The sequence below is a fragment of the Camelus dromedarius genome, chromosome 6, assembly GCF_036321535.1.
Source record: "Camelus dromedarius isolate mCamDro1 chromosome 6, mCamDro1.pat, whole genome shotgun sequence".
Classification (NCBI taxonomy): Eukaryota; Metazoa; Chordata; class Mammalia; order Artiodactyla; family Camelidae; genus Camelus; species Camelus dromedarius.
Genome location: NC_087441.1, coordinates 33565792 through 33593398, shown reverse-complemented (window position 1 = coordinate 33593398; position 27607 = coordinate 33565792). Strand labels below are relative to the sequence as shown.

The 27607-nt window shown below is 37.0% G+C and overlaps 1 protein-coding gene across 6 annotated transcripts in view; it reads left to right on the top strand.

The window, feature by feature from the left end:
- NKAIN2 (sodium/potassium transporting ATPase interacting 2) overlaps positions 1 to 27607 on the top strand; it is an 850734-nt gene that overhangs the window by 684196 nt on the left and 138931 nt on the right. For all 6 annotated transcript variants that reach the window (XM_064486725.1, XM_064486723.1, XM_064486722.1 and 3 more), the window contains one exon: positions 21762 to 21962. In XM_064486725.1, the coding sequence (XP_064342795.1) occupies positions 21762 to 21962 (201 nt within the window). The remainder of the gene's footprint in view (positions 1 to 21761; positions 21963 to 27607) is intronic.

The window sequence follows — 27607 nt, the reverse complement described above, 5'->3', positions numbered from 1 at the left end:
ATACTCCTTGGAAGCCAGTGGGACTTTTTGAAGATTGTGGGTAAAGAAAAGGTTTTACCAAATTAAGAGATATGTTTCTTCCATTGCTGCAAATTCCTAAGCTTCAAATATCTTTCTTTTGAAACTGAGATAGAATATTTCATTTTCACAGTATAATCTCTGAAACAAATTTAATAGATAAGAGAAGCATTCAATTCTTTGACCTGGTCATTCCACTTCACTTACGGGAAAGAAATCCAAAATGCCTAAAAGAAGTATTTTTGGTTAGAAACCAGAATGCATACATTTTGCAAAATCCTCTTACTTTTACAGAGGCAAGTATCTCTGAAAAGCACTACTTCTTTGGTGATGAGAGCTTCAGTGAGATGCTAAGATGACAAACTAAAATCCGACAAACAGTTTGTCCTGGGGAACAAGGAATCTTCACCAGTACATCCCCTGCATTGAATTGTACCTTCCAAACCCGCAGTATGAAAAATAATTGCTAGGAAAAATGTGTGATAATTGCCAGTGTATCCTATCTCTTTTTAGATGAAAAACTGTCTTTGTGCTAGAACTGGGAATCAGGGTGACATCATTGCCAACAAATGGCTATAGATTTAAAACCTGATTTTAAATTCTGATTCTGCCATTTATTTCTAATATAGCCTTACATTTCCTAACATCCCTTGGGTTCCTCGCCTACTTGCTAGGAGGATTAAATGAGACAGTGCCTGGTACCTATCAGGCCCTCAAATAAATAATGTTAAATTAATGATGTTTTAAAACTGCCTGGCTCATTATAGATGCCTACGAATATCAGGCCTTTCCCTTTGATGTGACTGACAATGAACAGAAACAAATGACACGATACCATAGACCCAGATAATTTCTGCAGACTTCGATTCTTCTCTGACCCACAAGACATGACCTTTGGGACAAGTATTAGTTTAGTATTTATTGAAGCATCTTTATTCTTCAAACCATACAGGTACAACCCACATATATGGTGATTCTATTTTTCCAAAATTTCTGACATATTTTATCTTTATTTTTGGTTTACAAACTTTATCCATCCAAATAACTGTAGCTTATTTATCCTGTAAGAGTTATAGATGAAGTATTACTCACTTTGTTTTAAAGATGAAAAAAGCTGAAGCTCAAAGTAGCAAACACAGCTACTCAGTGGTAGAAAGAACTGTCTTATAACTTGAAATCCATTGCTTGCTCTTGTGCCGCACACGAGCTTCAGATTCCTACTGTTCTAGACGTGTCTAGGGTCATCATAAGGATCTCCAGTATTGTGTGTGCCATAGGGGCTGGGACCTAAAAAATGTATAATTTGCACACAGTTTAACATCAGCTATTAATGTAGCACTAATACCGTCCATAAACTAAGCTGGAGGGTTTAAGGATAACACAGTCCGTTGGCCTGCCTCATCTGGAAGACTGTGTCTTTTGGCAGTGTGGATGGGCAAGTTAAATTTATTAGTCTCTAATAAAATAACGAGCTCGAAAGCTTGGAGGGGTTTTCACAGAACAAAAATAAATGAGCATAGCCTAGTAAGGCTAAAAAGGTATTCTCCTAACTCCTGCTAAAGAAAACTAGTAACAGTTTGCCAGAGGAACAAAAACAAGATTAGAAGCTGTCTCCACAGAGGTAGTGAACTTCAAAATCTTGACACAATAAATAGGCAATACTTAGGGTTGCTATTTAAAGTAAAAGCCTTCTTTGTTTTTTGTTTTTTTCCTTTCCCTACAAATCCTGTTTATGAGGTAGCTGTAAAACAGTGGTTCTAAACTTTGACTGCATATTTGAATCACCTAGGGAGTTTTAAGAATATAGTGAGGCCTGAATCTCACTCAGACTTATCCATCTGGGAGGCTACTGAGTGTGGGGACTTCCTAAGAGCTGGTCAGGTGGTTCTAATGTGGAACCAAGGCTGAAAAATCACTACTCCAAGGCAATTTCTTTGGAAAAACATTGGTGGAATTCCAGGACACTGATATTTATAATGTATACACTTCATTTTAGGAACTGTCTTAAGTGGCTTTACATAGTATACTAACACTCTTTGGGCTAAGTGTCTTGGACAAAATATGATTTTAGCAATTGTAACTAAAAAACTCTAGAGGGGGTTACAGCAGAGCTGAATTCAAAATCTTAGATCGTGTAACTAATGTCTCACTTCTGTCTCAGTCTTGGTTTCAATTTTCTGGTTGTCTCCATTCTAAGACGAGGTGTCCCTTCAGAGCCCGGAGATAAATCAGCGACTCTCAGTCCTACCTTCTTCTCTCACTGGAATCTGTAAAAGAAGAGCAAGGGTTTCTTTCCCAGACTCTGAGCAGAAGTCCCGTTTGCTCTGCGGGATCAGAGACTATTCAGAGCGGAGGCTGGCGCTGTACTTTACACCCAGGCCTGTCTGATGATAGGGCACCTGTTACCACACATCACTGTCTCAGGAAAGGGTTATCGGCTCGATTGCAGGGGAATACTTCTCACCTAATGAAGAATTTGAGAATTAATAAGCCCCTGCTTATATCTGAAAACCTCTCCCCACTCTGTAGCTGGAGGCACTTCCCCTCCTCACTGCTCTGCATTTATTTTTCTTCCCTCTCCTTGCTCCAGACCTGATTCTGTCCAAAAACAGGCCACGGCTGTGTCCTAGGCTGAGAACCTCAGGGACAAAAATAACAACCTACATATTCTTTGGTCCTAAAGTAATCATTTCTACATTTATGTTTTATAATGCCCATATTCATTTCCTGTGGCTCTGACAAAAAAAAAAGAAAAAAATCACAAACAACGGAAGTGTTCTCTCACAGTTCTGGAGGTCAGAAGTCTGAAATCAAGGCACGGGCAGGGCCCTGGCTTCCCTGGCTTCCCTGGCTCTTCCTCCCTCTCTGCTAGCTCCAGGCTTCCTTGGCTTGTAGAGCTACAGCTCCCATCTCTGCTTCCATCTTCATGTGGTCTTCTCCTCTGTATCTCGTGTCTTCCCTTCTGGCTCTTACAAGGGCATTTGTCACTGGATGTAGAATGTGCCCAAGTAATTCAGAACGATCTCACCTTGAGATCTTGAACTTAATTACATCTGAAAAGACCCTTTCCCCCCCCAAAAAAGGTCGTATTTATAGGTTCTGGAGATTCAGATATGGATATATTTCAGGAGTCCACCATTCAACCCATCACAATGCTCCTTGCCCTTCAGCTTATTTTATGCTGGGAAGTAAAACATGTTATAGGTTTTCACTTGAGAACTGTTCTTGGCTCGCCACATGCCTCAGTGTGCTGCAAGGGAAGGGGTAGGTTGGACACCTCATCTGCAGGGAAAGGGAACACTCACTTGTGAGAAGAGGAAACTCCCTACGCAGGCAGAGCTTATCAGCAGAAGACAAAAACAAGTTCCTCAGGGCTTAACACACAGCACTGAACTTAAAAATGTTAGTAGAAAAGGAAAAACAAAAGGAGGCTTAGTTCCTTAGATCTTAGAGTTGTAGAGGATAATGACTGTGTGTATTAACAGTTAGTTATAGAAAATTTGAAGATGCAAATAAAGAATGCAATCGTATTAAAACTTTTTAAGTCCGAGTGTCAGGAATTCAACCCAAGATGGTTTAAGAGGAAAAGAGGGAAGGCATTGGCTCATGAACTGGAAAATGTAACGAGCTGGTGCTGTCTGCAGGATCGGCAGAATCCAATGACACAAGATATGGACTTATCAGGAATTTGTCTTTCCTTCTCTTCATTTGTTGTCCTGATTTGTTTCCTTCTGTGTTGCTGCTTCACTCTTAGACATGCTCCCTGGTATGGTAGGAGAGATGGCACTAGGTTTTCTCTGCAGGTTTTCACAATCTTCAGTATATTCAGTTTTGGAAAAAGAGACACTCACTCTTCTGAGGTCCACCTCAGCCCACCAGAATGGGCTCTGATAGTTTCTACTTGAAACAGGGCCTTTCCTTTTTCACAAATCCCTGTGTTTAGGAGGATGAAGTACTGTGATTGGTCAACTTAACATCATGTGGCAAGGCAGTTACCAAAGCAAAAGTAGTAACCCTGTTATCAGAAAAAGGAAAAAGGGGTGTCAGACAGGTAAATATAAACAAATACCTTGTTACATGCTCTTAAGAAGAGAAAACCTCCTTGGACTTGTGTGAAGTGAAGACATCAGTGTAAGGGATCAATAGAAGTAGTTAGCGAGCTGACTTACAGATAGCAAATTCCAGATGTTGGAGAAAAGAAGAGAAAAAGGAGGGCATTTTGCTTAAATGATGCTCCCTGTAAGGTTGATAGGATGAGTGCATGGTTTATTTGGTCTAGAAGAATGAAAAGGAACATGGGAATAAGATTTAGGAGATTTGGGACTTCCATCTGGTTGTGCTCCTTACCAGGAGATACTGTAATCTCTGTGGCGTTAAGACTCTAAGGGCTACACAAATCAGAGAAGATAGGAATAGAGTCAGCTCAGTTCTGATGCTTAAGTATTAATTTACTTATCATGAGATGGTGGGATGATTTGAAATGAGAGGAATAAGTTTAGCAAAAGGTCTTCTCATAGGCATACTTTTTTTTTTAATCCCAACCATGGGGAGGCCTTACAAATTATGGTCAGAAGATTGTTTATTCTCTAAACTTTTCCAGAAGCAGGGAACAGAATTGCCCTTTTTAAGACAGGACTTCTAATTCTGGCAATATGTTGTCCTCAAGAAGTTTGATCCTATTTGTGGTATGTGTTTGTCATATTTATTAAAATTAGAGATTTGAATTCTGAAAAGATCACTAGAGCAAATGGTTATAGGTTATTTAAATTAAAAAATGAAATCCATCATCGTATTTCCTCATTAGTTCTTTTAAATAGACTAAAGTGGCTCATTTCTATTGCTTAGTGACTTAAAATGTTCCATCTTAACGTCTTGGTTTCTCAAATATGGCTTTTCTATATTTATTTTGTTATAAATGAAAAGAATGAAATCACTAAGATGCATCATTCACATATTAAAAATACCAGGTAGGAAGAAAAGTCATTTCCTTGAGCATCCCCCGTAATATTGATCTGTGTTGGCCTCCTCCATCTTCCTGACACTAAAGTTTCCTTCATTCCGCTTAGGCAGTAAATACAATCATCAGAATGTCTAAACGTAAATCGCAAAATCATAGTTGAGCATAATTTCTTTCATTCCCTGGGACATATCCTCTCTTAAAAATCTAATTTTTAAACCACGCAAGTTCTATGGGAGATTGGACAACATGTGAGTCTCTTAAGTCAAGTTCCCCTCACTGCCACAGCAGGGGGCTGGGTGCCTGCAGCAGATTCTGCTCTTCCCGAAGGTTGTGACCCTAGTGACCAGGGAAAGAAAATGCTGGATCTTATGATTCAGGCATGTGAAATCATAGTCCCTTGTTTTATTTTTTATCTGGTGAGAGGTAGTTGCTTGAAATGATAGCAGGCTGGAAATTTCTTGTTCATTTAATAATACCAAGTCGTTGGGTGTGAACCAGCCATACATCAAAAGTGTTTTTCAGAATTCTTTGATAGCTTATCTCACTTCACTTTGTACAATTTGAAGTTACTGTGAAAGGAGAAAATTTATTTTCATTGAGCACCTACTTTGGTCTCACAGAAAAACTTAAAAATATTATCCACATTTTAAAGAGGAAGACAGAAAGGTTAATTAACTTGGCTAAGGTTACATAGGAACCATCAAATGCCAGATTCAAGTCTCATTCCAAAGCCCCTACTCTTTTTACTGTGACACACTGTCTTCTTTAAATACATATCCAGAATCACCAGATTTACTTTGTGTTACCACTTGAAAATGGGAAAAAGAATATTTTTTGCTTTTTGCATGAATTTCTAAAGTGGAAGTAATTGCCAGGATCTGAGCTAAGAAGAAATATAGCGAACTAAACGCAGAGGTGAAGGACCAGATTCGAAAAGTCCCATTGTGTTGTGATCAGCTCTGAATTAACGAATTTCTGAAATTTCTGACAAAATATGCAGCAAATGAATCACTGAGTCACAATATGACCATATGAAGAAGCAGGTCCAAGGATACCTGAGCTGTTATTATCAACTTTATACAATGGAGATTCATGGACCAAAGAGGCAGCATTTACAGATCCATGTATTTCACACACAAAATTGAAAGATGTGCTAACATCTAGGACATCCATTCTGTGAAACGGTTCATACCTCCTTAAATGCTTCCCTTTTGTAAGTAGTGGTCTGAAAGAGGAATTCACAGATATCAAAACAAATGACCAGACCCATCTTATTCTGTGAAATGCAGTACTTCCTTAAGAGTGCTAGATTATATTGGGGACCATTGGCCAGGCAGGTTTTTTTGTTTTCAATTTAATAGGTTTAATAAGGGCCGCTACATACAACTGTGCATACAGACCTGCCCCCAAGGCACCTGCCTGAAGGGGTAAGTGGAGGCTGAAATACAGTCTTAGTTTTGCTCACCAAGCCCCATCTTTAATCAGAGCTAAGCTAAGCCAGTATCCTTGGGGCCAGGGGGCATCGTCGGGTTATTACAGTGATCCCTGTGTGCTGGCTAGAGGATGCTATGTTATAGAAGAACGCTCATTTGCAGTGAAAAAGCATAACCAACACATCAAATAGTGATATGAATTTACTTTTCAAAATAAATTAATTAAAGTATAAGTATATGTTAATTACAAGAAAAATATTAAGAAACTAGTGCAAATAGTAATAAGGCAAACCAAGGAAGATATTTTGCAAGTAATTAAAACTGGGAAATCACTGGTACTGCCGGGATACTATGAACTTTGGAGTAAGACAAGTGTGCATTCATCAGGTCCTGGTTGTCCTTTAGAAAGTCACTTGATCACTTAGCTTCAGTGTTCTCTCATTCCTTGTAAGAATGTTCTCTCCAAAGCACTGTAGTGAGAATGAGATGAGATAATGTCAACAGATGTCATTTCCATCCATCACCTTTCCTTATGCAGGGCAAGTCTAAATCCTCAGTCCTCCAAGCTGGATTCCTAGACTGTGTCAACTCAAAATCCCAGTTACATGTGGGAATCATATTCAGAAGGATGCCTTCCTTATTGGTTCCAAGGCAGGCAGTCCTCTTGGCCATTTCTGCTTTTGTCCTGTGATTCACATCTCTCCTATAGCACACCCCACTCACTGGCTTATTACCGCCACAGTGATGCCCCAGGGGCCGTGTGCATACTCACACACTCACACTCACACATTTACACACACACTCACACACACACTCATATATACATGCTTGCATGTGCCCACTCACACATATTTACACACTTGTGCCCACACATACACACACATGCAAAAGCAAACCACTGTAGCCCCAACTCACCATTTCTTACTTTCTTTCTGAATTACTTTGTTCCCTTTGTACCTTCGCCCACAGTTCCCTTCTTACTTAAATCTTCTCTGTTCTTTAAGGCCTAGTTTAAAATATCAACTCCTTATTACGCCTTTCATGATAACTCAACCAGATGTGACCTTATCTTCAAAAGTGGTTTTGTTTTGTTTTTTTCATCTTTCCTAAGGTTACAGCCATGGTCTCCCTGATGATGTAATTGCTTGTGCTGTTTGACTGCATATCAGATTGCACAGTCTTTGAAGGCTATAATCATGTCTTATTTATATTTTATCTTTCCTAGTGATGGCCTTCATTATCTAGAAGAACTGTAATCTCAGTTAATTTTCATAAAATTGTGAGGTCCTTTCAAGTTCCCAGGAACCAAGACATATTTAGAATCCTAATGATGTGGGGATGGATGTTTTAGTAATACGCAGCTAATTTTACCTGAATGTACTATGTTCAGCCTGGGCAAGAGACAGAATCTAACCGATTCTGTTGATCCTTGTCTAGTATAAGATTTCCATTTGTATAGGTTATGGATTTTGGGTCTCACACTCAGGATTCATCAAAAGTGGGCCACAGGCATGGTGGGCCCTTGGAGTGTTTTAGACTTCTGGTCAATACTTGTGAAAACTGGCCCTCCTGTTTCCATGCCCCAACCTGCATTTCAGTATCACTCAGCTTGCAGGCGTAAATTCAGCTGACTTGCATATCTTTACAAAGGGTAACAATATAAAACTGTTCTTATTTTTATGAAATATCCATGTGGATAGTACTACAGAGAAGATGTAGCATGTGCCTTTGATTTCATCCTGTGGAGTTATAAAAACTGTGTGCATCCTGCAGATGGGCAGCTCCGGATAAGAGAGGTGTGACCGAGCCACACATGCTCAGGCCCTTTGCCAAACTTCTCCATCAAATAAGGCACTCTTCATGGAGCTGGTAGGGCTAAGTGAGAGGAGAGACAGACATGCAAGGGACACGTCTCCCATGAGTCTCCCTGAGGAAGAATGGAACGGAATTTCTTTCATCTCTGAAAACTGAAGAGTGGCAAATGAGTACATTTTCTTTCCTCCTAATTTATTGAGTTCTAGGAAGTTAAGCCCCAGGGAAATAATCATTCCAGGGGAGGGGATCAGAAGTCAACTGGAACAGTCCTTCTGCTTTCACTTTTGTCCCAAAAACTAACTTTTGAAAATTTAGGCATTTTCCTCAGATACTGATAAACAGTTTATCTTTTATGTCTAGAAGGTTCTGAAATGATTTCTATCAGACTCCACTAGCCCCCAAATGCATACTCAGTCCTATTTCCCATATCAAAGGATGCCCCCAAAAAACTAGTGTATCAAGATGTTTTTCTTATTTATTTTGGCCCATGGGAAGGGATAATTTACCCATGTGAACAAGAGAAATGTTGTTTTCTGTTTACATTGAGGAAGAAAATAAGTACCTTGGAGCTTAAGAGAAGTAAAGCTGTACTTACTTGGGATCATTAATCTAACTGAACAAAAGTTTATTTTTCTTTAAATTGAAATACAGTCAGTTACAATGTATCAATTTCTAGTGTACAGCACAATGTCCCAGTCATGCATACATGTGCATACATTCATTTTCATATTTTTCATTAAATGGTATTACAAGATATTGAATATAGTTCCCTTAATTCAGCACAAGTTTCTTATTCATTTCCTTTAGCTGCTTTGTTTGTGGTTTAAATCTTTGAAACCTTTTTCATCATTAAGATATAGCAAAAAAGTTATATGTTTTCCAGCAATCCATTTTAGTCAAAAGGAAAGGTTAAACCAAGTTATAAAGAGACAGCACTCACATGACAATTAAATATTCATTCTGAGTACATGAAACCTATTGACTCAATAAATGTCAACTCAGAATGTACACTAGACAATTGCAGTGTCCTAGAGACATTTATGCTGGTAATTAGTTATTGAATATATTAGACCAGGTTCTATGCTGATGCGCATGGGGTCTTGGAAAGCAGTGGAGCGCAGAAGGACTATAGGCCCAGGATTGGAATCCAGATCACGCTGGCCAGAAGTTACAAGTAGGAATACAGCTAGCCTGGGAAGGTGTCGTGTAGGTACTGTGACTCCGTGTACGGAGTCTGGAGTGTTGGGTTAGAGTGGAGAGGAGAAGGTTTCGAGCGGGGTAGGTAAGCCAATATTGTGTTTAGAGACGTGTAGAGGTAAATGTAGGCTCCTTGCACTCAGGCAGAGGTCAGGATAGAGTGGGTGATGGGGGAGAGTCCTCTTGCATCTCCTCTGGCTGAGACTGAGAGGGGAAACGTTGCATGTTCTGGAGTTTCTCCTCAGAGGAACCCAGGCGCGGACTGTGCCCGCACCAAACCCCCTCCTGTAGCCCAGGCTCGGCCTGAACTCCCAGGCGCCGCCCCGTGGACAAAGTGACAAAGTGGAGTAGCAGGGGAACAGGATCTGGGCACTAATCCTGTAAAAGCATGTCAAGACTGTTCTTTGCTATAGAGGGAAGTGTCTCAAAGTGATGGGAAAAGTTTCTCAGCTTTGTGCAAATTTCCATTTATAGGTAGGATTCTTCAGTTTAAAATGGTTAATTATTACAAATTGCCAGAAGTCTCCTTATTTCCATATCCTGCAGAATTTTACCACTGAGACCAAATTCATCCTAATTCAAGGTAACAATTCCTATTACACTTGTCTTGTTCTCAGTTATCTGGAAAGTGATCATTATCTCCTCTGTATAACGGAGTGAGAGAGCAACGTAGAGAATGATGGCCGAGGCCGTGAGCTCAAATTTTCTCATTCATAGTCTTACTTTTCCCACCAGTCCTGCTATCTTAGTTTCCACTGGTGAACAGAGCAGAGAAAGTGCACAATTATCTGGATAATTTAGGCCAGGAAAAGAAAACACATGATTGCCATGAATTACATGAGCTCTTTCAAAATTTTCCTGGACATGAAATATTTTTAATCTTTTCTTTTCTCTTATTCTCAGTGATCTCAGACAGGCGCATACATCTTTCTTTATGGAGAACGATTAACATGGACTCAACTAGGGAGAAATCAAATGATACAGTTAATAAAAACTAAAGCTTCAATCCGTGCTAAGTGACAATGTATTACCAGGAAAAATTAATTACTGCATTTCAGAGTGAAAGGAGTCAGATATGTCAGGTTTGAATTTAGCCTTAGGATCTACAATAAATTTCAGTTCTTTTGTGACTGGATTTTTTAAAGTGCAAAGTTACTCAAAACCATGTAGCTATGTTCTAAAATGGCAAGTAACCTTTATGATATTCTAACTAGGTTAAATTCTTAAATTGCTTGAGTTTTGTAGGACTCTTTTCAGATTCAGTGTGTAAATTCAAGTCATCCCCTTGGTCCCAATTGTGACCAATCACTGGTGAGAAATTATCAAAAGTATTCCTTTTCATAAGAGTGTTTAAATGATTTTATGCTCCTAAAGAGATTCTCCAAGTGTCTGATGCTGAGAATTTATATGTAATCATTGTCAAGTACAGCACAGTCCAGTATATTTAAGAGCTAAAAGGAGTAGTTGTCAATAAAGGCAGATTATTAACAGGTTGGGCATAAACTAGTCATTTGTCGACTTAAAACTATAGTTTATTTTTGTAAGTTACTTCATATGAGCTAGATAGAGTGATACACTCAGAAGTTTACATTCGCCTGTCTATTTCAGTGGTACTGAATAAACCTAGGCAACAGATAATCATATCATATACGATCTTTAGTTTCTCTCTGCTCTCATAATTACAGAATCATTTTGAGGGAGGAGACTGTAAGTTTTGAGTGCAGCCTTCACTTATAAAGGACCATCCAGTCTATGCTTGGATACCACTAGCCACAGGAATTCATTACTCAGAACACCACCCATTCTATTTGGGAGCACTTCCAATCCTCAAAGGATTATCTGCCTTATGTCCAGATAAATTCATCAGCTTGAATCATTGGCTCCTCCCATAAATTAACTATAAATGAGTCTGATCCCTCTGATTTTTTATATATTTTTAAAATAGTTGAATGCAATTATAAGGATCCTTTCAGTCTTTTCCAGACAATTCAACACAAATTCTCTCAAAATTCCTCATATGACATGGTTTTTTAAAGACCCTACAACTACCTTGGACAAAGTCAGGGTGCAGTTTTGTGTCTGTTTTCAGATGCAAACTCTGAAACAGTCTGACCAGGAGGCTGTAAATAATCCATTAGGTGAATGAGAAGATTAGATATCACACTTCATTGAAGTAGCTTAACAAAATCCACCCGTGACTTAAAATTATACCATGATGTTTTTCTTTATGAGATTTCCTGCCTTGCTTTGGACATGCTAACATGTATGATGTAAATTCAAATGGCCCCTTTGCTTATGGCTATGAACATTCGGATGGGGAATTATTAAGCTATTTCTCTTTTCACAAGACTTCTCATTTTTTGGTCCTCTTAAGAAGATAGTCATCAATAAATAGAAAAGGCCATTTTGATAAATGATAATGCCTTTCTGTAGGCAAAGTGAAGAAAGAAAAGAGTTGGAAGGAATCACATTTTTTTAAATAAGAGGGACCAAGTTGTGACCAATGCTGCTGCAGTGACAGCACCATCCACCCACTTCATGCTCGTCTTCTCACCACTGCAGCAAAATTATTGAATTGTTTCTTTCCCCATAGTTGTGTCCCCAGCTTCTACTTTGATGTCCCCTTATACTTCTGGGAAGAATATCCCCTCTTTGTAAAGGAGACTAAGGAACTAAATGCTCTCTCTATAAAAGTAAGGATGAATATTTTTCTGTTTCTCAATGTTTTTTCTACACAGTGACTTTTCCACCAGTAGCCTCTTGGCCTTGTGTGCTACAAAAGCTACAAAGAGCTCTTTGGAAGCAGTCCAAATGAAATAGATACATACACTTACAGGTGTTTTGTTTAGACTTAGAGGTTTATTTATATTTGTCTCCACAAATTCTAAGCAGTATTGATCTATGTACTTGCCAGGATAAAACAAGACAAGAGACAAATCTTACTACTTAAAAAAAAAATTCTCTCATGAGAATAAAGAACAACTAAAATATCTGTAAAAGCTTCTTCATTCCAAATGCATGACTAATATAACTCTACTGTAAATGCCGAGTGCAATGAATTTTGGATCAGTGTTGATAAACCACCTAAGAGGACATGTCAAGGTCTTGTAGAGTGCCGTGTCGGTTTCTGAATAGCACTTGGAAAATTTTTAAATAAATTGTATGAATTATGAATCCATCTTTTTTTTTTTCTGGAACATTCTCCTAAAGAACACCAAATATGGTGTTTTGGCAATGATTGATTAGGTGGCCAAGAGAATTTCCTTAAGAGGCAACAAAGCCCAGTGGGAAAGCATGAAATCAGACAAAATAGGTTTGAAACCTAGTTTCATCCTTAATAAAAATAACTTGATGCAGGTATATATGCACTCTCAGCCTCATTTTTTCTTTTGTTAGATAAGGATGATAATCTCTCAATTTCTAAATGTTGTTGAGGTATATACTAGGTAATAGATGCGTAAGTTTTATTTCCTTTCTTTTTTGCAGTATATGTTGTATCCTATTTAACAATAAGCTAAAGAATTTATGATGGAGTAAGAGATGTATTTATCTTCAAAATGAAAACATTTACAGAGACTTTACAGAGAAATTTTCTGTTTATTAGTGTCATTTCATCTCTAGTTATGGTCAGTCTCAGTAATGGAAAAATGACTCTATGAAGTCCTGCATAAATAACATTAAGGCTTGACTCATGTCCCTCTTGCTACCATTTTTGCACATTTCCCATGAATTGTTCTCTCCCAGAGAATGAATGAAGAAGTGAAAGGACATAAAACTTTATTAGCATTCCTGGTAATAAATTTAACTGAGACATTTTGAACTATGTATCAAAATATGATTGGTCTCCCAATTCAATTCTGTTGACAAGTTAAAGTCTTTGGAGGCAAGCTCAGATATTATCCAAGCCAGAATTTCCAGTGCTAGGAAAATGAGTGTCAGTACCAGGGGTGGGCTGCACGTGTAGGTGGGGTAATGATGGCAGTAATGGTGGGGAACAATTGAGGACACTGCAGTGTTCCTGAAATGTTACCAAGCCTTCAGTATCATTAGCACCACTGTGCCTCCATGTGGATTAAAAAAAATCCACATAAATGTGCTTCTAAAACAAAGGAAATGGTGGCCTTCAGGTGAGTGCCAAAATGGCAGTAACATCTTCACTTGAGATAGCTATCCTGGTCTTTGCCTCCCTAAGCCCCTAGAGTGAATGCAGATCACTTTCCAAAGCTCTTAGACAGGAAAGGAACACTCGCAAGATAGGAAAAGTTACCTACAGGGTGGGAACAAACGAGAAAGTGAGAAAACAGCAGGAAAAGCTGCCTGAAGAGGTTTCAGTACATCGAAGACGATAAAGTCAGTGAGAAGTTGATCTTTCATTATTGCAACCAGCTGAGAAAATTCTGCCTCTAGCATCTGCTAGTAAGGGTGTGAAAGAGAAGGGAGAAGACTCATTTTGCCAAACTCAGTTTCCACTCATAGCTGATGAGTCCTAACTTTAGAAGTAAAAAAATAATCAAGACTTTTGAGCCTGGAGGTTCTATTACCTTCAGCATAGCTTGGCAGCTTCTTATTGAATTCTTTCTTTTCCTCTTCATCTTTTCCTTTCCTTTCCTTCCCTCTCTCCCTTCCTTCCTTCCTTCCTTCCTCCCTCCCTTCCAGCTCTTTCAGAATATTACAAGGACCACCTTAAAACAAAACTCTTCTTATTATAGATGCAGAGCTAATATGCATTTCTCGAACAGGCACTGTGACTACATTGGAGTTTAACATACCCCTTGACCCTCAAGAAGAAAGCAATGGACCAAGATAATTTTGCTCTTTATATATATAAAACAATGAAACCGTATAATAATAATGATATTTAAGCATTTTACTACACTAAATCTTTTATGAATATTTCTACATAGTGGGGCGAAACATGTTTTGTTTTTAAGACTCTAGATTTTAGAAATCCTAATATCATCAGACTTTTCTCATCTGATTTTAGAGCAATGGTTATAATGTTTTTCATGCTCACAGAAATATTTTCTTAACCCTTTCTTGAATAACTAATGACAGGAACCAGGAACTGGAGTTAACACTAACTATGGTGTCATATTGAATTATGATCCACAGTCAGCCAAATCCCAAAATTATCTATAGCTGAGGATGCCAGAAGAAAGTAGGGGCACAAATGCATAGCTGATATTCCATCTACTTTTCTTAAGTTCATCATATAATAGGATGAATCACATCTTTGGATTTTGGAGTTGTAGATGGAAACTTCCTTCTGTTCTGAGCCACATTCCTATAGCTGCAACATTCATTCAACATGTTAAATAAAGTGTATTTGTACTTTTGCTTATCTCCTCAAAACCATATTTTCTCAGTTCCTACTTCCTGGCATCTTGAAAACTATGATTTGCTGTCCCTGATTCTCATGTGTTACCAGGATAAACTCAGTGTTAGGGTTTTTATACGTATGAGCAGGTTTGCATAGATGTGTGCATGTGTTAACAGAGGAAAACATCTATATTCAGGTTTAGAATGTTAAGTTCACCAGCTGGAAATAAGCCACAAATGATGATAATTTTGAAGAATTATTTAGGATTTCCCATGAATTAGTATCTACATGTAGATATTGGCAATGAGATGTAACACAGTGCTTTCTGATGATATTTTAAACTTTAATCCAGTGTTTATTGGTTGTAAATAAATAAGAGTTCACTGAGAAAAAAACAATTCTTAATGTCAAGTGCAGCCCTCCTCACTATCCCAACTCCTGCATCCTGAGCTAATTATAGGTGTCACTCAATCACAAGGTCTTCTAACTACTTCTCTTAGTCCCAGTGACTAAATATATATCCTTTTATTAATACAAATATATTGACCTTCCAAAGTATGTTAGTGGTTGTTAAAGTTTGCTTCTTACCATTAAATTTGCTTGCTTCGCATTCCTCTAATATCATCATCAGAATTGTGGTTTAAGGAAAGGCAAATGCTGACTAGTTCCCATTCCTTCTCTGAGAGTATTAAAGCTAAACGGTCCTGGTCCTACACCCCGGGACTCTTAGGGAACTCAGCAGAATAGTCTGGGGTGATCAAGGTCAAGCATTGGTCACAGGATCTGTGTCATCACCTCCATCGTGACTGTTGTGTAATACAGCACCTAAACTGGTCTCACCATGTGTTTCCTGCACTGTCCAGTCCAGTCCTGCAGGAGACTTGATGGTTTATTATAGTATCTCCTGGTTCATGATTGATAGTGCCAATGTCCTGTCACTAATCAAAAATCTTTCAATAAGCTAGGATGCTTGGTCTGGCACTTAAATCACCCCCAATCTGTCCCCAGCTTTTCTTTCCAAAGCATTTGATACTACTCCTTCTTTCAAACTTTCATCTCATAAAATTAAGACCTACTTACTTGCCCTTAAATATACAAGTATCCTTAGCTCTACAATTTTGATTATTTGGTCCACTCTACTTAAAATGGTCTTTTCCCCCAGACTGTGGACCTATCTAACGTGACTTACTTTAGGCCCCAGCTAGAATTCCCATCTCTAAGAGGCTGTCCCACCAGAGTCCACAGGCATTACACCCTCCGAGTTCCTGTACACAGATTGTCCCCATCTCTCATTAGGTACCTACCAAATGCTTCCTTGTATTGTTATGTTTTGTCTCCACATCTTGTTCCTCAAAAGCGACAACAGCCCCACAATGTTAGGGATTGCACTTTAGGTCTCTCCACATAGTTATGGCCTGGTAGAGTGCTTTGCATATGGTATATGACTAATTAATATTTCTTAGTAACTGTACTGATCACTATAACCTAATTGTCATTTACTAAGAAGTGTGATTTCTTGCCTTTAGATAGTAACTAAGTAATCTATAAATAGGAAAATATCAATTTTCAATATTGTTCCAAAAGAAGAACAAAGTAATAGAAAACTCTGGAAATGAAAGAAAATATTTCAGATTTCTTAAACTGCAACTCAGAGCTTCTCACTCTTAGTTTCACCTTCTAATCTCTGCACAGATCCTCCATATCTTACTAGTAGAGCAGATATATGTTTCAAATGCCATAAACTGTGAAAGTAAATTTTAGTTTTTTGTTGAAGTTCTTAGTTGTTAGTAGTATCATTTTCTCATTTACTTGCTGACCTTTTTTTTTTTTATCAAATGCTTATTATTTGGTGAGTAATTAAGCTTCTTGTGTTGACCTGAATATGTACAACCCCATCAGAAACTTTTAGTGCTAATAGAAGCTTTCATGCAACACATCAGACCCTGCTATTTTGGAAAATGACAGGACCAATGATGGGGCCCTTTAATCTGAACTTTTTGAAGATTTACTAAGAGAGATGAATAAATACATTGATACAAAGGTGCTTTTTGTCATTACACTGATCTGGACATACAATTATTAAGGATTTTTTAGATATAAAATTTTTTGAATCTTGCGATTCTGAGCCTATCTGTTTTGAATTAGGAATTCATAATGTACAAGATTTAGTTTGTGGTTTTCTGCCTTATTTTGTGCCATCAAGACTCATTCTTTGTCTCAGAAGTCCTTATAATTTTGAACTCAAACTTACAAAATATATGGGAATTAAATAATCTATTGATTATGCGTGGAGCATATCACACTCAGGAATTTCTTTTACATTTAAAAGAGGACTTCAAGGAAGCCTTTCTACTGTCTATTTTACAAGCAGGAATTTATATTTTGTGGTTAAAATAATGCACACATACCCACAGAGACTTTTTGTTTAAACGTCTACAAGGTAATAAATAAGGATATAAGATAATGCCAGAAACCTTCCGTTAATGATTTCTGGTTGAATATATGTACTTACATTTCATCCTGAAATTCCACCAAGTGATATTAAAGAATAAAAAAATGAAAAACACATAGTAAAAAGGACAAGAATTGTCAACAGTTTTTGGAAGATAGAACATAGACAGAGGATTAGCAAGTGACTTAGCAAAGTGGAAAAACCTTAAAGTTTTGATTATGCAGTGGGTTCCACTGTACAGATTTGACCTATAAAACCCTTGGAAAGTCAAGATTTAGAGGTTGAAGGAGTATGTGAGGTACAGGATTGAAAATGGTAATGAATTGAATAATCTGTTCAAGGGGCAGTTAGACTGGCCCAGGCTCTCCCTTTAGTCTGTGCAACCAGGCTTCTCCTCTGAACAAGGAAGACTCTTGAAGTTCAAGTCGCTTGAGCTAAGTTTTTGACTACATGAGCTTTAAGTTAAAGACTGCATACTGAAAAAAAAGTCAACATGTTATGTAGACAGACCATCAGCTCCTTCCCAGTTCAGACTAAGGATGCTGTAGTCTGGTGTCTACCCCATATGTAAACTGGAGGTCCCAGAATGAAGTCCTACTGATTCCTACAGACTAAGCAATTGGAAGGCACTCCCCAGTCATCATATGTGAAGGAAACCAGCTGACCACTAATGCATTACAAACTGCCAATCAAGTCTTAGTTTCTCTTTGGTATGAAAGGACAACATTTATGAAGGACTTCTAAAGAGCAGCTCTAACAGGAAAATAGGAAATAGAAAATTTCTCAGGACATTCCCACTAGCTATTCCCTCTGCTTGGAGTGCTCTTCCCAATGTCTGCTCTCTTTACTCCAACACATCATTCAGAAATCTGTGCAAATGCAAAATAACGTGATATCTTTTCTTAAATTATTATCTCTAATATGGTGTTACACTCTCCCTCACACCCAATTCTTGGTCATTCTAATTTCTTTACTTAAGTTTATATTTCTCAATAAATTAATCACTATAGATATTTTGATATATTTATGTATTTGTTGTACATTTCCCACACCCCAAAATGAACACTCATAAGGGTAAGGACTTTGCCTATGACACATAGTAGATCCTTGGTAAATATTGTTTATTTATCTGCTTAATTATTTAGTAAAATAAGTAACTTGCATGAAGCAAAAACAATGTAAGAAACATAATTTTAAAAGACTACATATTCAGAGAACTAAGAAAAGTTATAGCCCAGAAACAATTCAAAAATATTAACTATACAAAAGCAACAATTAGAGAAGAATTAACTCTTAAAAGTTCAAAATATTACAAATTAAAGATATAGTTCAATTTAAGTGTGGGAAAATAGATAAAGAAAATTACTTTCCAAGTAAAAGAAAATTTTGGTAAAAAGAAATGTAAGATATGAACAATAGAAAAGAAAAAAATAAGAATGTAAGAGATTAATCCTGGAAGTCAAATGTTGGACTATTAGGAGTTCCTATAGTAACAGAAAAAGTAGAGTGGAAGGAACAATGAAAGATATAATGCAGTTATTTTCTAGAATTTAAGGAAAGGGCTCTTGGATGGAAAGGCCTTCCAGATGCTCTATAAACTAAGTGAAAAAGAAACTCATCAAGGTATTGTCTTGCAGAATTTCAGAACTTGGAGCTGAAAAGATCTTCAACATTGATAAACCTCAAAAATATAATATAAACCAAAATAAGTCATAGAGTATATATACATTGTAAAACCTAAAATTCAGCATTTTATATTATTAATGAATGTGTAAATATTCAGTAAAACTACAAAACTCTCTCATGAAAGTAATAATACCAAAATCATGATAGTAATTTTCTGTGGAGAGAGAGACAGAAATCATATTTAGGAGGATTACATCATCTATATGTGTAAAATTTTGTTTAGAAAATGACTAAGCAAAAATAGCATAAGATTTAATGAGACTGAGTGGTGGGTATAATGATATTATTATAATATGCTCTACACTTTTTTGATGTTTTTGAAATATTTCAGTTTAAACAAAAGACACAAGGGACCAGAAGAAAGAAAAGAGGTCACATAAAAAATTGCAGGAAACAAAATTTATCAGATATCTTAATTGTAAAACTAGAAGATAATGGAGAAATATCTATCCAGCAAGAGAGCAAACAAATGAAAAAGGAATTGATTGATTCTGAAGTGTTAGATCATGTAGAAATTCATATTGAATGAGTACATACAGTTCTATAGGTCAATTTAAAAATACTAGTGACAGTGAAAAATATGCCACAAAAAATGGAAAGGAATCAAAAATAGAAATATAATTATAAAAATCCCCAAATATTTGAAGATTAAACAACAAATTTCTAAATAACACATCAGTCAGAGAAAAAATCTCAAGAGAAACAAAATTATTTTGAACTAAATGTAATGAAATATCAAATTTTGTGGGATGCAGTGAAAGTGCATAAGGGAAATTTATAGAATTGATTGCATGTTTTAGAAAAGAAGAAAGATTTAAAATCAATAACTTAAGCTTCTACCTTAAGATACTTGAAAAGAAGAGCAAATTAAATTGAAAATAAGCGAAAGAAAAGAAAAATATAAATTAGAAAATAAATAAATATAATTGAAAACAAAAAATCAATAGAGAAAGTCAAATGAAAAGATTTTTGAAAAGATCTTTGAAAAGATCAATAAAATCAATAAGCCTTTAGCCAGCGTAACTAGGAGAAAATTAGAGAAGACACAAATTACTAATATCAGAAATGAAAGCAGGGGCAACACTACAGATCCCATGGACACTGAAAGGATAATAAAAGAATATTAACAACTCTATGTCTACAGATTTGCTAACCTAGATGAAACAGGCACATTTCTTTAAAGTCACAATCCTCCAAAATTCACACAAGAAGAAATTTGAATAACCTTACATCTGTTAAATAAATTGAAAATATATATATATGCATATTATTAAATTAATAACTTTTCAAAACAGAAAGCACCAAGCCCAGACGGGGTCATTGGTGAATTCTATCGAGCATTTAAAAGAGAAATTATTCCAATTTTCTGCACTCTCTTCCAGAGGATAGAAGAAGATGGAAAACTTCTTAACTCATTCTATGAGGCAGCATTAACCTAATACCAAAACCAAAGACATTACAGGAAAAGAAAACTATCTATTGATAACTTCTGTAAATACAGATCCAAATATCCCCAATAAAATGCTAACAAAATGAATTCATCAATATACAAAAATAATTACATGCCTCAACCAAGTGGGATTTATGCAAGACTAGTTCACCATTCAAAAATCAACTAACACAATCAATTAACAGACAATTTTTTTTGGCCACTTAGTAGGTAGCTTCAGCCACAAGATTTATCAGTCCTGAGTCAGAAACTAGTCTACTGTATCTCCCACATCCCAAGGGATATTTGAAGCCTTTCTCAATGAGCTTGAAGAGAAAAGAAATTACCCTCTCCCCACCACCACTTTATGGAGACAATGAGACTCATAACAGCTTTCTCCAAAGGAATACCCTTTCCCATTTCCAAATTCGCTGACCACTTCTGCTCAGCCCTTTCCTATGTCTGGTGTAAGTAAACATCAATATTTTCTATGCAGGATCTGCCTGGTCAATCTAGCACCTCGTTTGGGAGTGAGAGTAGTTGGCATCTATTATCTGGTGGCTCTACCACTGAGACTGAATAACTCCTTTTCCACCATTCCTCTCTGTTAGGATTCATCTTCCCTCATGACTTGCTGAATAATAGAATGTGTTTGATGCGTTCTTTTTAGCCGTTCTCTTCCCGGAAGACAGCACTTGTCCATGTCCTGCTGATAGCTCCACATCTGTGCATGTGATTTCAGGTCTCTACTGCAGAAACTTCCTTTCCTTCCATTTGAAGCTGCACATCACCTGAACCTCATCTAACAAGTTGCTGATTTACTGTCTTCATCCTTTAATAATCTGCTAATGATATTTTCTAAGAAATATTCTGACCAACTTTGCAGTAAGAGTTGGCAAGATTGGAAAGATCCTGATTTTCTAAAAAAAAAAAAATGAGGGAAAAGTAATACTGTGTTTTATTAAGTAAAGGTCTTACATATTTTAACACTAGCCACAATATTGTGTTCAATTTTGCCAAACTGATGTATAATTTTAATATTTAAAATGAGCAAAAGGTAAATATTCTGAGAAAAAAGAAAATAGCAGATTTAAAATAAGATGAACTTCACTTGATAAAATAGTTTAAATCACTCCCTTTGTAATATTTACAAGTCCTAAAAACTGACTCTCCAGTGTTACAATTAATGTAAGTCATTGATAATTTTACTAATAAATATGTTTATTTATATTATTGTAGTGAGGCAGACCTTCATAAATGAAGTCAATAGACATAATTTTCAGGTGGGACTGATAGTTTTACCTTAGATGCTTTCTTTCTGCCTATAAAATATAGCAAAGGGAAGGGGAAAAAACATATTTCAAAATGGGAAACTCAAAGCCAGTCAGTCCAAATAAGCTAACTAACATTTATAAAATAATTCTCATTCCTTATAAATTGCCTTTTTGCAGGAAACAGACCTAATCCTGACTTTTAATATTTCAATGCACCGATCTTGGTGGATGGAGAATGGACCAGGATGTACGGTGACATCAGTGACACCTGCCCCCGACTGGGCCCCAGAAGACCATCGCTACATCACGGTGTCAGGGTGTTTTCTGGAGTACCAGTACATAGAAGTGGCTCACAGTTCCCTCCAGATTGTCCTCGCAGTAAGTGTTGACAGCCAACCATTCCTTCTAGTGCTTCTGGAATTGTTTCCCTTCTGCGCAAAGTCAGTGCACACAGTCGGAACCTGTGGGTAAAATGTGGCTGTTTGCTTTTCCTAACTAGTGCCACCTTTAATAAGAATTTGTCAGGTTAGACCAGCCCGTGCCCTGGACTGAATGTGCCGATTTTCTTCAACGATCAGTAAGTAGACTTTAGTATCAACACAGCATTTTGTGTAAAAACTCCAATCAGTCAAGGTTCTATTATTTGGCTTTTCGTAGACTTCCAAAGATGCTGGAGGGAAGATCAGAGAGTTTTCACAACTAACACGGTACCATACCCTAACTTACAGGATTCAATGGATATCTTCTTCCTCGGTATTTCTTTCTGGCTGTGCTGCTAGTCCTTTGAATTTTCTTCTCCCTTTCCTCCATCTTCTTCCTAGATTTCCCCCAGGTACTACCCATCACCTTTTCTGACCTCCCTTCTTTTTACAAAACAATTCATCTTTTCCATAAATTCTACTTCTAGACCATCATGCCCCCATTTTCCATAGTATTATGCTGATAAAAAAACCCTTCCTCTACAAGAAGGCAACAGAAGTTAGAAATAGCTCCTTTGTATTTATATATTTATAGAACATATTTGTTTATTTCTGTGTTACATGAAACATATTATTTACCCTGCATCACTATGGAAAGAATATAAATAAACATACCCCCTTCTCAAGAACTTCCACTAAGACTAAATGCATAATTTTGTGGGATTCATAAGGCAACTTTATTATACATGTCTCCATTTATTTATTACAGATTGTGTATGTGTAGATCTATGTAATTTTTCTTAGACTCCATGTAGACCTGCAATTGATGTGCACAGTCTTACAACTGTTAACAACAAATAATACAAGTGGAATCTGCTTTTTACTTCTGCCTTTAGTTAATTACTTTGAGAATGATATTAACTCACAATTCTTAAATAATAAGACATAAAAGGTTCTGGGTAGAATAGTATAAATTGGTTCATGTAAAATTCTTCTGGAATTAAAAAAAACTATATGGGGGTGTGTGTATGTTAGATTATGTAACTAATATATAGTTTTTAGATTTTTTAAAATGATAAATATCTATGTAACATTTATACACACACACATATATAATTACAATAGGCTATGTATGCTATTGCTAGTAAACACTTCCAAAATCTCTATGACCAAAAATCACAACTGTTTATTCTCATGGGTCAAGAAGAATCACTGTCACTAAGGAAACAAGGCTGGTGGTAAAGCCATCATCTCAATCGTCATGGGGTTGCCATGCCAGAGAGCAAAGGCAGATCTGGAGTGCCTACATTGGCACGAAACAGCTCCTCCTTGGGAGAAGCTCATTGTTTATAGCTCATTTTCTAGAACTAGGCACCCAGCCCCACCCAATCACAAATTGGCCAGGAAGGAGGGAGAACTGTAAATATTTGGAGAGCAGCATAAATTCTACAATATATGAATTATGTTCTTGGCTAAAGCAATGAATGATCTCTCTTGAATCTGTCCAACCTGAAGCACTTCTTCATAATATTTTTTTTAAAAAAACCTTCCAAAATAGTTTTAAACTCTAAAACTGTTCATTTTGATTCTCTTAAAGTAAAGATAAGTTAGATTTGACGGGATGGAAGTAGTCATTTCATTATTTAAAATTCATTTACATGAAGTATTCATTCTCATATAGGAAAAGTAAAATATTTCTGGTATTTGGCGACAGATAAAATGTCTTCATGCATGTGTCAGAGAGGAGTCTTAGGTAAATGATCCCCTCCTTGGAACTCCCTTTTTTGCTGTACCCACACTTTTTGGAAAACTTCCACTCATGTGTCAGGGATGCTGTAAACATATAGTTTGTTTGCATAGCTGGCTATATGTGACTGTTTTGGAGAGTTATTTGAATTAATGTGTGTATGTATAAGCTATATTCACAGACTTAATGAACCCCACATAAAGTTTTGGCTTACAGGTAATCTAAAAAAAAATACATTTGGACACAGAAGCATATGTTAAGGCTGACATACTGTCCCAGGAAAAAATATTTTTACATAAGTAAAAACCATCTGTAAAGACATAGAGGCTAGAGTACAAAGAAGATGGATGGCATGTCCCTATGAGCAGATGTGACCAATATATCAAGCTGCTGGCACTCACTTTTCCTGTCTACATGGCCCCCAGCTGAGTGGAGAAACAGTCTGAGAGGCCATCACAGGATGTGGCACCTTCACCTCTCCCCTTTCCACCTGGTCTGCCTTCTAGGGGCGTTCTTTTGCTATGCTGACTGGATAACCTGAAAGAGTACGTTAGTGACAGCATGCCCAAGCCAACTTCTTGGAGACGTTTCAACACATTTTCTGTCTCTGGGTTTGCTATTGTCTAACCAGCCTTGGGCTGGAAGCATCTGCCATGCAGAAAACTTAGCTAATCTTAACTAGAATTTTGGAAATGCAAACCAAAATGGGGCTTGTCTTGAACAATTTGCTCCACCTAGTGATTGGAAGCGTCCCAATTCAACGTTCCTATAGTCATTGTGATCACTTCTGCTATCCTGTTTAAGGGCTGAAATACGGCTTGATTCTCTACATCTCCCCTTTATGTGTTACCCAAGTCATCTTCCTGACAATCCAATATTTTGTTCCATCCAGTGGACACTTCCTGAGTGCCTGGCCCCTGCTGGCATCTAGAAGAAAAGATAACAGGATCTCTGACCTTGAGTATGTCATAGTCAGAAATGGGCATGGTTCCTCAGGGTACAAACCAGGTGCAAACAGACACATTTCGGGAATGCAGTAGACAGAGAATACTGTTGGTGCCGTTGCTGGCATAATCGTGGCTTCTTAGTTGCATCCTGACTTTGTAACGTCAGCCAAACTCTCGCCTCTCTGTTTCACCAGTCTTTAAAGCTGCCCTCCCTCTTCTAGGATAACTGGCTTAGATCTGCTTTCGTAAACTGCTGCAGTCCCAGCCACTGCTTTTGGTTAACTCCAAATCTCTCTAGCTCTTTTTCTCCACCTTCACTCAGCCTCTCTTTCACAGCTTCCTGACCCCCAGCAAGCCTGTCACCCCATTGTTCTGTTTTCTGCCAATCAACTGCTAGCTGATTTTGAAATTAGCATTTACAAAGCCCAAATTTGCATCACACATGCATAAGATATCTCCTATCTCCAGCCAAAGGAAGACGAGTATAATATCCATATAATTGGGAAGAAGGGCCATTAATCACACAGCATCTGACCGAGCAGAAAGGACTGCCAGAACACCATAATGACGAGCCAGGTGTGAAATTTCGAGTTTCTCCTCCTCCAGGAGCATTTTCTTCTAGTTAGGATCAAATATCGCATTCAAAAGGAATACAGGTGTGCAGTTTTAATAAACCAAAAATTAAAAAAAAATTCGTACTTACAAAATAGATAAAATAAATATGTTTGGGGAGAGCCAGGGAGGAGATTAACTAGAGAGATGGTGCTGTTCATATTATAAAAAAATTAATCCGATTTCTTCAAACAGTGTGTAATGGCAACTGCACGGTTTACAAATGCATTCAAAGGAATTAAATCTTTTGACTTGTGTAACAGTCCTGTGAGGGCAGCAGGACAGATTAAAAGCCTTCCTCAAGATTTCTTAGCTAGTCAATAGGGAGGATGGATATACTAAGCTAAGTTTTTCTCTGGTACAAATGAAAGGAAATAGGCTTAGACTTGCATGCCAGCATCAGCTGATGGACAACAGATTCCTGAAACCCAGAAATGCAGACTTCTTCAGTAGCAAAGGATGCCATGATTGATTAGCTATGTCTGCCACAAGTGAGGGGAAGAAGGCGTGTAGATACCTGATATTTATTAAGCACACATTATACCTCACCTCCTGTAACCAACAAAATGAAGAGGGAGTCTGTTTTACAAAAAAATATAATAAGTGAACCATTAAAGTGAACTTTTATTACAATAATTGAAATAACTATATTTTGAAACATATATTAAAATTCCAAATAACTCGTCGGAAAACAAAAGCAAATACTTAATCCCTTTTTCTCAAGCTACCTCCAGAGGACCAGTATCTCTAAATAGAATATGAATCTCTCCAATCAAAATTGCGGGGCTCTGTTTTCCTTTATTTCCTTTACTTCTGACGCACTTCTAAGTTCATAGCAGATGGACTATTATTTTTTTTTAGGAGACCAGTGGAGGATATTGGTAAAAATATAAATAATCTGACTATTTCCCACAGCCATTAAAATTGGCTTAGGGATTGTATACAAGTTATCAGAGGAGTCATGGAAGACTTTAGAAAAGGTTCTGGTTTGCTGTTCGTAGCTAAAAGTAGATTCACTGTCAAGTTTATGCTTCAGTTATTTCTATTCCCTACTCATAACTCTTTGTACTTTGTAAAGTGCATAAAATGATGGAAATCATTGTTCAACATATTGTGGTAAAAGATTTTGAAGGTAAAATATGTGCCTTTCAGAAGGATGGAGTCACTGATGTTTCCACTTATTCCCAGTTAATGATACACGTTTGCCATTTGGTTTCTAAGACTTGCCTCGGAATACCATTGGTAAAGAAATTTGCAAAATTTCAAATGCCTTTATCCAAGTTGCCTTGAGGTTGTGTGAGCATGGCACACGGTGTTTCTCTGGATGTTGCTGAAGTGTGTTACGCACGCATGAGGGTGAAGGGTCTAATTGCTCACGCTAAATTTTACTCCTACAATCTGGAAGCACTTATTCTTAGAGGTTTGATTGTCAAAGATTTGGGTTCAGGTCTTCATGTAGCCTAGAATATTGTTATTAAAGTGGTAAATATTAAATCTAAGCTGTGACTCCTTTTAAAGGGCTAGGTGGGGCAATGGTATGAGCTGCTGCCCAGCTATTGCTGCATTCAGAAATGCAGTGGTTGCAAAGTGGATATTCTTTGTTATATTTATTTGAGTTGAAAAACTAAGATAGATTTCTTAAGACAAAAAGTAAGTTTGATGTGGTTGATTTATTTCACAGTGAAAAATGATTTAGCCATTAAGGTTATGTTACTGGTTTTTGCCATTTTTCATAAACTAAATTAGCCAGACCTATAGCTCCATAGTTTGATAAAAGTACACTCAAAGCACATATTTTTTTAAATTGACATAAAGTATTATATCAACAAATATACTGAAATTAAATAATATTTCCCACACACTTTTTATATACATCATGTTAATCTAGATGCCTCTAAGAGGAGTTAGGAGTGTAATGGTTGTTTTATGTCTTGGTGATATTTTTTGTATATTGCCCAGAAGTTACTCTTGCAAATTGGGCAATTTCCAATTCTTTGCTTTCATTAAAATGGAAAGAAAACCTAATAGATTTGTCAGTTGTTAAATTATGTGAAATAATTTTTATGATAGATAAATATGTAAATGTGGGACCCAATTCAGAAGGATTTGCAGAAGTTGGGTGATGTCATTATAACAAAAGGCCTTCAATACTTGTCTGTTTTTGAGAGAACAAGACTTTTCCATACTTAAATCTAAAACAAAAACAAACTAGAATAGAATTCATGCTGAACTCTTCCTCATTCTAGTATCAATAAGAAATGCATTTCAAATAAATTTGTATCCTTTATGTAATGATTT